The sequence below is a fragment of the Syngnathus scovelli genome, chromosome 6 (assembly GCF_024217435.2).
Source record: "Syngnathus scovelli strain Florida chromosome 6, RoL_Ssco_1.2, whole genome shotgun sequence".
Classification (NCBI taxonomy): Eukaryota; Metazoa; Chordata; class Actinopteri; order Syngnathiformes; family Syngnathidae; genus Syngnathus; species Syngnathus scovelli.
The window spans coordinates 20,325,830-20,340,044 of NC_090852.1; the positions used below are offsets into that span (position 1 = coordinate 20,325,830).

A 14,215-nucleotide genomic window follows, 5' to 3' on the forward strand; every position below is an offset into this window, starting at 1 on the left:
GTAGTGAACATTAAAAACGTACGTCCATTGCATCCCTTAAGAAGTGAATAGGCATGCAGTACTGTAGCGTACGTGAGTACTTGCTACATTGCTGATACAAAAAAAAAAAAAAAAAGGGAAAAAAACAACAACTCGGTATTGTTCATGTTGCCAATCGGCTGTTTGTGGGCGGAAACAGGCGTGGACTTTTGTCCAATGAGACGACGCTCAACAAACTCTACCCCGCCCTTGATATTTTTCCTCAACCGCAGCGTCCAATAGATTCACGGCGTCTAAGTGATTGACACTCTCACCATCCAACAGGACGTCTCTAACCGAGAACATCCCCGAGCACTGGAGTGAATACCAGAGAGTTTCTTGATGGCGACACGACTGGTAAGTGAGTATTTGCCTACTTTCCTGTCTCCCCCTTGAAGAAATAAACTCTAAAGTGTTTTGGTAACGGTAGTAATGCTTACATCGCGCGTTTGCGTCGCCGCCGGGAGCCGTTATTGAGGTTGTCAAACGGTTGTTGAGTGTCGAACGGCAGGTTGACCGACCGAGCGACGGTGTTTTTTTCCCCCCCCCAGCGCTTCTCCCACTCTGCCTCCCTCGCTTGGCTTGTTTTTGTCGCTGACGACGTTCCAGATGTGGCGAATGATTTCATTGAGTCGGTTCGATCCGCTTGACACGGCGTGTCTCGACCGTCCCGATGTCATTCATTGGCAAGTGGAGCAGCCGAGCAGCCAGCCAGCCAGTCAGCCAGCGAGGTTGCGTCATGCCTCAACTTGTTGACATTCTTTTGTTTACAGTGGAAAGGCAGCAAAAAAGGGGGAGACACCCCCACTTTTCTTTTATCCAGCGATACCCAAATACTTTTTTGTAAAAGTAATTGAACAACATTCGGGGTTAGGCTGTGAAAAGTGGCGTTTGACGAGTGTTGAAATGGCACTTTGGCAGCTGTTTGTCGTCAAGGCTGCGCAGTTGGGAATGAATGAGCAGTGGTGCGCATGCGCGAGAACCCGAGCAAGTTTATAAAGAAGGCCTGCGCGCAGAGCGTCACGTGATCGCCGCATACCTTCAATATGGGGAGTGGGGAGACAAAGAACGCAACCGCAGCACTACATACAACCGGATTTTATGTGACGTTTGCATCGCATTTGACTCAGTACCGCAATTGTCCATTTACAGGCCACAATAGAAGTGGCAGCCTGCAAAACAACAACCACAAAACAATGTACCAAAGTCGTGAATATCCCAGAACAATATTTTCCAGGAAAAAAAATGTCAAATCCCGACATACATCATCCTATCCAAAATATCCATCTTTCTTTTCCAAAGTACAGCGCTTTACTAACAGATAACTTTTTGGGTGTCAAATTCCAGACGCTTAATGAATGATTTCAACCTAAAACGTGTCAATCTTGACTTTATTTGTCATCGTATAAGCAAAGTAAAAAAAAATCTTCTATTGGAGATGGGACTTTCATTTCATTCATTTCGGTGTCAATCTTGAAAACATCCAACTTTTTATCTGAAGAGATTTGACAAAAAATAAAACGTATAGTGAAAATCAAGAGGGACATTTTGACTTGACTCTTTTTTTCCGTTTGAAAGCGCCTTTCGACCGGTAAGAATGGTCAACGGCACGGCGTTCGCCGAAGCACACTTGTTGAGCAAACAACGCTCTGAGACGTTTTTCTTGACCTTTTCTACCTTCACGTCTTGTACATCAAACGACACTCTGAGACGTTTTTCTTGACCTTTTCTACTTTCACCTGTTTTCGCGGGACCCGAAGCAGGTCACGTGACGACGGAATCCGAGCCAGATTCTCCAACCAGTCTCCCTCGTCGGAGAGGAATCCAGACAGCTATGGACGAGATGTACGATCCGCTCAAGTGCAACGAGGAGCCGCCGTCCTCGCCCGGCTGCCGCATGGACTACGGTAACCGAGACGCCCAATCCTAAACCGGATGATCAGCGGGCGGCTGACGGTGTCGCACGTGCAGACGACATGCCGGAGCTGCAGGCGGTGGACGAGGACGGCGGGTCGCCGGGCTTGTTCCGGGTGGCCGCCGGCGTGTCGCACCAGGAGACGCCGCCCCCCACCAGCTGGCTGGCCGAGCTGGCCAACATCGCCACCGGTCCGCAGAGCCCGCTGCTCAAAGGCGCTCCCTATAGGAGGTTGGCACTTTGCTTTATCTTTCTGCCGCTTATTTGTATCGCCTGCGTCCGTCAGCAAACTTGCTGTCCTTGCTTGTTCTTCTTGTTTTGGGCCTCTTGGCAAACCGCTATTGTCCTTCCACTGCGGAGTGGTCAAGTTCGCTGGCGCCGTCTAGCGGTGTGCGTCGGAACGGCACTCGTTTTTGGGGGCAGTCACGTTGGCTCTCGTGAGCTAGCACACGCGTAGCCAACAAAGTGTCCGTGGGCACCGAGGAAACACTTCCAACTCGTTGCCTTTGTCGCGTCCTTTCCTCCAACGGCAGATCCTCTCCGGTCCACATCTTTGGCAGCAGCAACAGTTTACATTCCTACGCCCGTCCTCCTCTGGCCAGCAGCGCGCCCAACCCCTCCAGAGGTCACCTGCGGGAGCGCCGGCGTGCGCGGGTAACGCTCCGAGGCTCACGGCCGTCCGCCCGCCCGCCGCGCGTGACTTTGTCTGATTGCGGCGCTGGTGGCGACAGGCCAGCAGCGAGTCGGAGTCGGGCGTTTTCTCCGTGTCGTCGTCCTTCTCCGATGACGAGGACATGGCCTGGTCTCATTCGTGGCCCTCCACCGCCTGGCACTGCTTCCTCAAAGGTTGGTGGGCCCGACCGAGGCCAAGGACGTTTGATAGTTTTGATGCCTAATTTGATGGTTTTGTCTGTTGGTTTGTCAGTTTTCCAAGTCAGCATTTCCTCCTTGCTTTGTGTTGCAGGAACGCGCCTTCGTTTCCATCGCGGTCCTAACGTGGAGTGGCAGGAGGCCGAGGAGCTCGGCGATTCTGACGAAGATTCCGACGAGGACAGCGTGATGCCGTCTTCCTCCTCCTCGTCCTCCTCACTCAAGGTGGGTCGCCGCCGTTGCGGTGGGATGACCGCTAGGGGGCGGCAATCTGCTAATCGCAAGGATGCCGCTTCCGCCGTTTCAGAGATTTGGCTCGGACGGCTTGAAGCTGGTCGGCCACGAAGAGACCTTGTCTTACGGCCAGGCGGTTCTAAAACTCACCTTTGACCCCGGCTCCCCCGACGACGGCCTTTTAAGCGCCGAATGCCGACTGGACCATCCTTTTTTTGTCAGGAGTAAAGGTACGGGAACCGCCCGAGCCATTTGAGCAGGAGCCTCCATTGATTGGTGCCGCGTCGGCGCTCAGGGTGGGCCTCCTTTTACCCGAGCCTTACCGTGGTGCATCATGGGATCCCTTGCTACGAGATGCAGCTGGGCGACACGTGCCTGCCGCCCAGCCACCCCGACGCCATCAACTGTGACGATTCGGTGGTCTTTGACACATTTAGAAGGTACGAACGGCCTGAGTTTCTTTGCGTCTTGTCAAAAGGTAGGGGACGCGCGCAAAAGTCTCTTTGGTTCCGATGAACGGGAGGCAAGGTCGGCCGTTGAAAGGTTGGCGATTGATAACCGCACAGTTTCAGCAGAGGGCGCCGTCTTAATATAAACGGGGAAGATGACGGCACAGTTTCACCAGAGGGCGCCGTCCTAATATAAACGGGGAATGGGCCCAAGCGAGAACAAAGAAAATCCAAGGCACGTGGCCAAATGCACATGTGCACGCACGCGCCTTGGATGTTGACGAACCGGCTCCAGCAAACACAATCCCCGTTGCGTCGGCACTTTTCAGCTACGACTTCACCCCGCTGGATTCGTCGGCCGTCTACGTCCTGAGCAGCATGGCCCGGCAGCGGCGGACCTCGCTTCCCGGCGGCGGCGGCGGCGCTGCCAGCCCCGAGCTCGACGCGGCCGAACGCTTGGCCGAACGCTTGGCCGAACGCTCGGCCTCCCCGCGGCCGGCGGGCCTGGGCAGGTCGGCCCGGGGCCAGGGGGCCGCCACGCCCACCAAATGCAAGCGGCCCATGAACGCCTTCATGCTCTTCGCCAAAAAGTACCGGGTGGAGTACACGCAGATGTATCCGGGCAAAGACAACAGGTGAAAAGGTGGCGGGAGGGCGGGCAAATATGGCAGACAACAAAGTGTGAGCGTGAGCTCTCCCTCGCAGAGCCATCAGCGTCATCCTGGGCGACAGGTGGAAGAAGATGAGGAGCGAGGAGCGCCGCTCGTACACCGTGGAGGCCAAGGCCTTGGCCGAGGAGCAGAAGCGCCTCAACCCCGACTGCTGGAAGCGCAAAAGGAGCAACTCGGTGAGCAAATTGGCTCGCCCCAGCGTGATCACGCCGTGCCACTTGATGGTGTGACGCGGCGCTGTCCCGACCCGAGCAGGGATCCCAGCAGACCTAAGGCCGCCAATCCATCCACGGAGACAGGGCAGGCGCTCCCGGACGCACCGGCCCGACCCACCGGCCCCACCCACCGGCCCGACCCGCCGCCCTCCCGTCTTGGCGAGGACGCTCATCTCTGCCTGCCTGCCTGCCTGCCTGCCTGCGCCCGCCTTTGTGCGAGCGGAAGGAGGAGGGACGGCGGAATACGCCGCTGACCAAGTGCGTCTCTTTTTTTTACTCTCCCACTAATGCAGATGGACCTCGTATTCCTCTTCCGGTTGGAACGAACCCACTTCAAACGGAAAGGAGCCGGCCGGCCGGCAGCGCCGAGCCATCATTCTGTGGAATGAAAGACAACACGTCTGTTTGGAGCGGGGGCATCACGACGACCTTTCTCACTCGGAGCGTTGCGCTATCCCCTCACTTTATTGCAGAGAAATGCAAACAAAGCCTTTGTAGAAATCTGTCCGGAGCCGACGGTTTCCACTCAAGTCACCGAGCACCGCTTGGGTCCCGTCGCACTTTATATCCCGCCAGACGCCAACGTGTAACCTTGAACCTTTGTGGCCGACGGCCGCCTTCTCGCTTTCGGCTCGCAATAATGTCCATCATGTACAGGTTTCACAGCCCGCAAATTGCACACCGTATCTTTGTATCATGTGATAAATGCGTTTTTGTCAAACTTGCACGGTCTCACTGGTGTGTTTTGTCAGCATTCTGTGACTGCACGCCGGACCGCCGCTTCAATGCGTTGTCTTATTGACGGACGGACGAACTAATGAATACGATTGAAGGGAGCGAATAGGCGGGTGGAAACGTGCCGGATCCGCCAGGTTCCAGGCACTCAACTGCCGTTCCCGTTGCCACAGGCAGAGGGCGCAAGCAGCTCGACTCCCCTGCCACCTCCTAGCTTGGCGCGGCTCGTCATCCAAGCGAAACGACTGGACTGCATGAAGATCCGCGCCGTGCATCAATCGCTCGCCACTCCAACATTGCAAGGACAACCTGGCGCTTTGTGCGCGCCTCTTGAAATAGCATCAACAGCCCCGCATGCTGGCAGGCAGGCAGGCAGGCAGGCCTCTCAAGTCCAATGATAACGGAAGCACGGCGCTCCCGAATGAGACCGCTCGATGGACTATTTCGGGCGCTGCCTCTCAACGCAAAGGCCGGCTGATACTTTGCTCATTGCCGTTCCCAGATAAACCAGCAGTCATTCGCGCCTCGAGACAGTTTTGAAAGCCGTGAGGAATTCAGCCATGCGACAAACTCGGGCCCAGAAGCTCGATTTCGACTGTGAGGACCGTACGATCTCAGCTTGCACTCGCATTACTTGCAGGGTCTTTTGGCCGGATTTGGGCAATTGTTGCCTCCTTTCTCCAATGGTGGGCGGGTCTGGAATTCCAGCAGCGCGAGCGAGGTTAATTAGGCAGGCGGACAGGCGGGCCGCATTTCCCCATTGTGTGCAACCGCGCTGCAAACTCCATTGTGCGTCTGCGCTGCCCTCCTCGTAATCAAACACGCAGACTGTTTCGGTCCAGTCAATGACGTTGAGATTTTGCAAATTCATTTATGGAACCGTGCGCCAACGCCGCGAGCGGGCGGGCGGGCGGCTTCCTCGACCTTTGCGCTCATTCAAATCCTTCAGACGTGATCACTGCAGCGGATCGAGAGATCGATCGGTTCATCTGGCTATGATGCTGAAAATGTTTTATAAAACATATAATATTACAAAATACTGGGAAATAATGATCATCCAACCTAACGAGGACAAGAGCAAACGGTCGGACGGATGGAAGGATGAATTGACGAATGGATGACGTGGAAGCCAAGTCAGGCACTGTGAACATTTGACGGTCCACCCGGCCGCGAGAGGGCGTAAGCTCATATTAGCTTACAATCACAGCCAGAGCAATTTTTAACAGGAAATGACACACCAGCCACTTTGCCTGCTAACCTGGCGCAGGTTTTCTCTTTTTTGGTATCCTCGTCACTTTTCCTCTTCCAGCCCTTTGAGTGTGCATACGAGTAAGTCGAGACATTTTCCATCTTTTGCACACACTATATTATGGGGAAAATATGAAACCAAATGTGCATTTGGCAAAACGAGTCAAGGAAGTTGCTTCCGGCCGGCACTGGTAGAGGGGCAAACCTTAAATTAGGCCGCTGGGACAAAGTGCCGGTGGTCGTCCTCAATCGAACGGCGGCGAGTTCGGAGGATCCCTTTGCGACCAAACGCGGCCCGGCAATCACGAAAATGGATTCGTCAAACAAGTAGGTGGATTTTTCTTTACAAAAGTGGAGCTTGTTGAGTGCGTCTGGCCTCAGAATAGCAGAAGATGACACAAACCCAAAGGCAACCGAATAACGAAAACGCTCGCACACGCAGTGCAAAAATAGAGGTGAGAAGTGCGACGCGACGCGCCGCCGGGGGAGGGGGGTGCTGCAGCCGCTAATTAGCAGCCGCTCATTAGCAAATTTCAGCACCACTGACTAAATTCTTGCAAAATCAGCCTTGAAAAAAAACCCAAAAGTCATGTGCAGACGGTGGCAGCTAGCCAGGAATTGATCACAGGCCACCCACCGTATTGAATTGCGATCAGTAGCTCAGTCCCCGCTCCTCATTTTCGGGAAGCGGCAAACGACACCACCGTGGTCAGGTTACGGCAGGCGTTTTTGCCGCCTTTGTCCTGGCGGAGGGGAGAAGAGAGAAGAAGCCGTCCATCTTTTTGGCTTTGCACCAGATGCAAGTGAGGGACAAAGAGGTCAAGGGCTTGTTTGTTGCCACCACGTCGGGGGAGTCCAACACTTGACGTGTTTCGATCCCATGTCATGGAAAGGTGAATTATTTTGATATCTGATGAAATGAAAGTTTGACTTTTGCAATTTAGTCAGAGCCACTTGCCACACTTTCTCTCCGGCAAACTCAATCAATCGCCTCCCCCGCATCGGGCGCATTTTCACGGTGCCGGCCGCTATCGTATAAGAAGAGGCCTCCGCTCGGCGTTTGGAAAGAAAGGGACCACCTGCTACAGATTGCCTGCCAAATCAAGTGCTGCATGGGGAATTTGTCTGCCTACGTGCTGTGAGGAACAGGGAGGGAGGTGACTGGGAAGCGGCTCCACGTGGTGGCTTGGAAACCACGCTCAAATTTGCCTGCATAAACAATCCGAGGTGGCGAAAGCGCCGTCGTCGTCATCTGCGTGTCGAGGCCTGCGTGCCGTGGTCGCGTGCCGCCGCGTGTCATCTGCGCGTGCCGTCGTCTTGTGGCCAAACTTAAAGAAAGTGTAGGAGTGACTCTTGCAACCTCTCCAACACGACGCCTCGCCGTCGTGCCGACAGATGGCCCGTTCCGGGGCTTTTTTTCTGCCGGTCCGAGCCGCTCATCACTATTAGACTGCGTACTACGTTCGAGTATCGGGCTCGCGTTCTTTCCTCTTAGTTGTTTTTTTTTTGGCAAGGAGGCGCTAAAAGAGAGCCTGAAGACGACGCGTGCGGCCCGTTTGGCTCGCTGTCAATTTGCCACCAAAGAAAATTCAATTATCGTCCGGCCGAGGCTGAGAAATCTCAGTGGCTTTGTGGCGTGGAACCAAAATGTAATCAGTTTGTTAAATGGCGCGAACCGGCGCTCAGCAGCCCGTCCGTCCGAGTCGGGCCGCCTCGTCCTACGCACGCACGCATCTTGGCACAATTTCACTTCCACATCTGTGGTCTGCACGCATTGGGCGGACGTCTGCGTGTAACAAGCGTGACGCCATGGCTGATTAGCACGGAAGCGCTTTTGCACTCCTCCACTCAACCTAGTGGTGAACATCCACGGCTAGAGCAAGGTCAAAAAAGAAGCCGTCGTCGCCAGCCGGCAAGGACCCCATTTTTCCCAGGTTCCGGATGAAAAGGCACCGTCTCAATGAACGGCTGGCTCTCTTTTGGGACGGGCACACCGCCAGCTTAGAACAGTAGCTTAGGCGCCAACGTAGCGAGCTGCGCCTTGTCCACGTGTTGTCAATGTCGCCGCTCGTCATACGCGTCACGCTCCTCTGTTAGGCTTTCCTTCCACTCCAGAACCCGTGCCAAAGGTACACCTGCTCGCCCTCGTGAAGATGCGCAGACAGGCGCCACCTGTCAGCGCAAAGGCGGCGGCGACGGGAGCCACCTGCTGCATGTTTGACGGGATGGAGACGAGATGAAGAGAAAGGCGCAAAGGCCATGCGAGGAGCAGACGCAGCAAACGGATGGTCTCGAGGAGCCTCGCCTTTGGGCTTTAGGACCAAAAGAGCCGTGCCTCCAATCACGAGTCCTCTCGGCCCTTTAACAGCAGGGGACTCCAACGTGTCGCTCTCCGGGCCCAGAACATTGAGCCGGCGAGAGAGAGAGAGAGAGAGAGAAACGACCTTGACGCTGGCTGAAGCAAAACAGCTTAATTGGCTGCCCTCCCTCATTTGCCATGTTTGCAATGATGAAAGCGTTTGTCTAAGAAAAGCAGCTGCACATTTTCCAGGAAGCGCAATTCCCAAGGGGAAAGCAGACATCTAACGATGGCCGAGCATGCTGCACGTGCGAGCGTCCTCGCCTCGCCTCGCCGCACTATCTGTGCGCGATGCGACGCGAGTGTCGCGTTCCCACGCCTCGCCTGACACCAATCACACAGGCAGATGTGGCGGCCGTGACAGGAAGTCGACCACTTCTGAGAACATGTGTGAGAACTGTGCAGCAGCGGTGTGCTGAAGCACTCGCTGCCTTTCTCAACTCTAAAGTTTGTTTCATAACATTGGATTATTTTGGGCCAGTCCAAACCTCCTTGTGTCAAATAACGCCTCTTTTGTGCCTCTTGTGTTCAAAGAACGTACCCGGGCCGGTCTGTTTTCAGGCCTGTCGAGGCCTACTGATGCAGGGAGACTAACAAACGGCAGATTCCAAGGGAGAGGGGATGAAAACAGAGAGCCTCGTGAAAGGGACGCACGGCGTCGGCCGATTTTCCCATCAAAGGGGAGTGCGGGGAGGACAAAGAGAAAAGGGGTTCAGGGATTGAACCCTGGGGGACAGCCAATGATCCAGATCAATTTAGATTGTTGAGAATGAAAATTGCAAAAAGCCAAAGCGTTTGTCGGATGGGTGAAAGCCAGCTCTCTTTTGCAGGCTATTGTGAAGAAGAGGAAGGTCGGGCATCCATTCTTATCCACGCGTGAGTATTTGGACTCGGTTCCGTGCATGCCGTCAGCGGCTCGGACACCCGGTTTTGCTCAGGTCCCGCCCGCTACACGAAAAGGAAATAGGTCCAGTGGGGGAAGCGCAAGGGGTTAAAGCCATTACGGTGGACCAATCGGGAAGGGGGGTGCACTGCAAACCTCCGCAGTAAAAGAGAGAGACTGAGCAGGAGCGCGAGGGAGGGAGGGAGGGAGAGAGGTGGAGATAGCGGGAGCGCCATGCCGATCCAGAGAGGATGAGGAGTATTGGCACACTCGGGCGCCTGGATGGATGAGCAGAGGAGAAAGGCACCACGGAGCGTCTCCTGAACTACTGCTGGTTACTGCGGCCGACCTCCATCGCGTTTACTCGCCACGGTGAGCTCGTCCGTGTTTGTTTGGACCGGGAACCCACGAGTCATTCGCGTCTCGGTACGACGTCAAAAGTGGGCCGGCGCGCAGGGCAGCGCAGCGCCTTTGCGTATTTCACCTCGCGTAACTTTTCGAGTGCGTCAATGTAATCTGGAGAGCGGCGGATTTCAAAGCAAGGCTTGTATATGTGTGGAGAAAATGAACATAGTTGCTCAATGAAGAAGTGATCAGCGGTCCGGATTGCGGGTTCCCGACCGCTGGCTGTGCTGACTGCCCCGAAGTCAGCCCGGCGTGACATCGCTCGCATGCAAGCTCGTCTGTCAGTAATGGTTGTCGTACGCGCCGCCCCGCACCCGCCTGACAAGTTTCCCGAGGAATCGCGCTGCCCCTGTAAGGCTCTTGGCCAGCCCAAGCATGGCTGGCTGACTGGCCGACATCACGACAAACCGCGCAGTGTGACACATCCGCGCATGATTGGTGCGGCAAAAATGAGACGGCGGCGCAATTACGTTTGCATGCATGAAAGAGTGCAGGAGGAAGACGGCGGGCGAGACGTCGACAGAGCCTCGCCTCAATTCTTGTGTATTTCTTTCCAGCAACACATCGCATCCCCCGCTCGCACCTCCGCCTCCTAGCTCCTGGCTGATCCATTGACGCTGCCTCTCTCTCCCCTTCAGGTTGCCCGGCTCAAGACGCAGGATTGAAGGACGGAGAGGAAAATGCCCTTGGCTCTGAACTTCCCTCCGACCGATCCCTCCGCCCTCAGCCGCCGCCCCCGCAGATCCTAAATTTTGCTATCGCCAATGTCACGCCGCGCCGAGCGGAGCCTCCGCTAATCTACTCAGCTCGCTCGCACAATCTGCCGTCGTTGAGGGGAGGGAGGGAGGGAGGGAGATAGGGAGATCGCGAGCATGCTGAGGGGCCGGCGGCAGACCTGCCTCGCGCCGTGCCGCGCTGCATGCGCCAGTCCGGCACCACTGGAGTCCAGCGTGCGGATTGGAGTGGCGGCCTGCCTGCCCGCCCGCTCGCTCCCTTAGTGATCCCGAGCACCGATGCCGGAGGCTGACGGACGGACGGACGGACGGACGGACCCAATCTCGGAATGCGAGCTCCCAACATGAGCCGGGCGGCTGACGAGCGAAGCAAAAAGGTGAGGCGCTTCTGAGCGCACACTGTCGGCCGCTCAGAAAGGACTTGCGCTTCAACAAAAGCTCCGGAAGGAAAAGGAAAAATGCTCGGACGTGATGCTGAAGTCGACAGCTCCCGCTCCTGATTCCACCGGCCCGCTGCTCAGATAGTGCTGGAGGCAGGCACCAGGGTAAATGTTTTGCCATTTTTCCGTGTCAAAATACCTTTCGTCTCATCTTGACTTTCATTCCACTCATGTCCAGCAGAGCTAAGCTGTGGTGGCCTCGAGTGTTGCATGGCGTTGTGTTCTTATGACTTGACAGCATGACACGCGGCCGGCCGAGATCCGGGGCATGCCCGCGCGCGCGCCCCCGCGCCAAGCATTTATCCACTTGTACCCTTCTCGCATGTGCAGCACGCACCGCTGAGCTGCTCATATCATTTCCTCAAGCTCAAAGACGTGTTGAGGGGGGCTACGTGCTAACACGGCGCGTGCATGCGCCCTGCCCTGACTTACTTTTGCCACTTTGAACGAGCAGCGACGCAAGCGTACGCCAATGCACCATCCGTCTGTGCTTTGTCGCTCGCTGTGACAGGAGAATGCATATCATCCCCTGGCCCAAGGAAGAAAGCACCATGAGCAGCAACGTGACCGTCACGGACGACGGCGAGCCCCTGGGCCGCAGCGCCAGCCCGCCGCCCCCCGGGCCCGACGGCTTCCCCGGGGGCTTCCGGGCGTCCGTCGCCTCTTTCCTGGCGCTGGAGATGCTGCTGGGCCTGAGCTCCAACCTGACGGTGCTGGCCCTCTACTGCGCCAAGTCCAACCTGATCAGCTCGGTCAGCAACATGGTGACCGTCAACCTCCACGTGGTGGACGCGCTGGTGTGCCTCTGCTGCATCCCCCTCACGGCGGCGGCGGTCCTGCTCTCGGTGGAGGGCGACGCCGGCCTGCTGTGCCGCTTCCACGAGGCCTGCGTGTCCTTCGCCAGCGTGGCCACGGCCGCCAACGTGCTGGCCATCACGCTGGACCGCTACGACATCTCGGTCAAGCCGGCCAACCGCGTGCTGACCGTGCGCCGGGCCCTGGCGCTCATGGCCGCCGTTTGGCTGCTGTCCTTTGTCAGCTTCCTGGTTCCCTTTGCGGAGGCGGCCTTCTTTCGACTCCACCGGGAGGCGTCCTCCGAGCGGCTCGAGACCCAACTGGGCCTCTACTACCACCTGTTGGCTCAGATTCCCATTTTCTTCTTCACCGCCGTGGTCATGCTCATCACCTACTGGAAAATCCTGCAGGCGCTCAACATTCGCATCGGCACGCGCTTCCACGCCTCGCAGAAGAAGAAGGCCCGGCGGCCAAAGGAGCGTCCCTCCGTGACGCCGCAGCGGGAGGCCGCCGCCGCCGCCTCCCAGAGCAGCGGCGGCGGCGCGCTGGGCATGCGCACGTCCGTCTCGGTCATCATCGCCTTGCGCAGGGCGGTCAAGCGCCACCGCGAGAGACGGGAGCGGCAGAAGCGGGTCTTCAGGATGTCCCTGCTGATCGTGTCCACCTTCCTGCTGTGCTGGACGCCCATCACGGTGCTCAACACGCTCATCCTCAGCCTGGGCCCCAGCGAGCTGACGGTCAAGTTGCGACTGGGCTTCTTGGTCATGGCGTACGGGACCACCGTCTTTCACCCGCTGCTCTACGCCTTCACCAGGCAGAAGTTCCAGAAGGTCCTGAAGAGCAAGATGAAGAAGAGGGTGGTGTCCATCATCGAGGCCGACCCCACCCCCAACAACGCCGTCATCCACAATTCCTGGATCGATCCCAAGCGGAACAAAAAGGTGACCTTCCAGGATAAGGACGCCCGGCAGAAACGTCTGCCTCCGGAGGACGTGGAGTCCAAATGACGCCCACCCTGTTCATCCCGAGCCCCGGCGCCCTTTGTAAATATCCCGCGGTAGGATGCGTCATCGAGGAGCGCCGACAGCTGCGGCTTTCCGCAGTCTGCTGTTGCTACCGTTGGTATTGCATGGCTTTTTGGAACTTCCAGCGCATACGTGATACATGTCGAAGCTAGCCAAGGAAGTAGGGAGCGTTTCCCCCCCCCCCCTCCTCCCATGTACTACATTTCTTCCAATAATAAATGGGCTCTCTACTCACCCCAAGCGGGCGGACGTTTGCTGCCAGGCCTCGACAAAGATGAAAAAGCTTCAGGTCTGACCGTTGGCTAATAGCCAATGGAAATGCGGGGTCGAGCGTAGCCCGTCTCGGCTCTGTCAGCCCTCGGATCCAAGGGCCGGAGACCACGCGCTCTTGCGTACGTGCACCCCGAAGGCCGAACGTGGCGGATGAGCTCATTCCATCTTGCCAGATGGCTTTCAGTGAGCGGCGGGGTCTTCAGCATCAAGCGCTCGCAGATGCGCTGCGCGTGTGCACGCTGCATTCCTTTTTAGGCAGCTGGTTCAGAGCGAGGCCCTCGGCACCCGCCGCACGCCACTCGACATACAGCAACGCGGTCGATAACGGCGACGGCTTCGCAGTGAACCTCACTTTCATCACTCGAGTAAGGTCAACTTTGCTCCAGAGACACGATGATTAGAAGCCAAAACACTGCCATGGACTTTACTATTCCATTCTTATTCCATATCTGGCCCGAAGGATTATTCCGCCTCGGAAGCTCTTATTAGCCTCGAGCCGACGCACGTGTGCTGTAGACTGACGTGATCCAAAGACATTTGAGGCCCACGCTAAAAACCTCAAGATAAATAAAAGCGTGATTTCAAGCGTTTAGCCTTTTTTACAATTGGAAGACAACTCCCAGGGGGGCACACAAAAAGTCAGCTTGAAGAATTTTGCCTGTAGTCCGCACCCCTGGCCATTTCTAGAGGTCTCTCTCACACCATGCACTTGCTCTGTAACACCGTAGTTGGCGGTTTGCCAGGCAGTTGTCTTACCTCTCCTGTTTGTAGCACAATTATTCATTAGCGCGCGTGCAGCTCGCTGGAAATCAATGCCAGTTCTAGGCTGGACTAATGACATTCAGAACCACATTGAAGCGAAGTTTGCGGTCCAAGCAGTAAACCGGATTCAGTCCCCGTGAGCCTCTGAGAACGGTGGCCTATGAGGGACAAACGGCGGTTGAAC

General features: G+C 56.4%; 2 protein-coding genes across 6 annotated transcripts; both read left to right on the forward strand.

The window, feature by feature from the left end:
• The first annotated feature begins 224 nt into the window (after nucleotides 1–224).
• Nucleotides 225–5,097, forward strand: hbp1 (HMG-box transcription factor 1). Of its 4 annotated transcripts, none has more exons than XM_049722440.2 (11): nucleotides 225–375; nucleotides 1,779–1,925; nucleotides 1,990–2,164; nucleotides 2,467–2,587; nucleotides 2,665–2,779; nucleotides 2,898–3,028; nucleotides 3,111–3,267; nucleotides 3,333–3,477; nucleotides 3,816–4,121; nucleotides 4,192–4,333; nucleotides 4,413–5,097. In XM_049722440.2, exons 2-11 carry the CDS (start codon nucleotides 1,853–1,855, stop codon nucleotides 4,428–4,430), a joined length of 1,383 nt encoding a protein of 460 aa, XP_049578397.1. In that variant the 5' UTR covers nucleotides 225–375; nucleotides 1,779–1,852; the 3' UTR covers nucleotides 4,431–5,097. The 4 variants fall into 4 exon arrangements, with proteins under 4 accessions (XP_049578397.1, XP_049578398.1, XP_049578399.1 ...); XM_049722441.2 differs by having other exon boundaries at nucleotides 263–375; nucleotides 1,782–1,925; XM_049722442.2 differs by having other exon boundaries at nucleotides 293–374; nucleotides 1,769–1,925.
• A 1,366-nt stretch (nucleotides 5,098–6,463) lies between these two features.
• On the forward strand, nucleotides 6,464–13,854 carry LOC125970297 (G-protein coupled receptor 22). 2 transcript variants are annotated; one of them, XM_049722458.1, is made up of 3 exons: nucleotides 6,464–6,682; nucleotides 10,641–11,281; nucleotides 11,688–13,854. In XM_049722458.1, the coding sequence occupies exon 3, from the start codon at nucleotides 11,692–11,694 to the stop codon at nucleotides 12,976–12,978; it is 1,287 nt and encodes a 428-aa protein (XP_049578415.1). In that variant the 5' UTR covers nucleotides 6,464–6,682; nucleotides 10,641–11,281; nucleotides 11,688–11,691; the 3' UTR covers nucleotides 12,979–13,854. The 2 variants fall into 2 exon arrangements, with proteins under 2 accessions (XP_049578415.1, XP_049578414.1); XM_049722457.2 differs by lacking the exon at nucleotides 6,464–6,682 and adding an exon at nucleotides 9,815–9,969.
• Nucleotides 13,855–14,215: the final 361 nt, after the last annotated feature.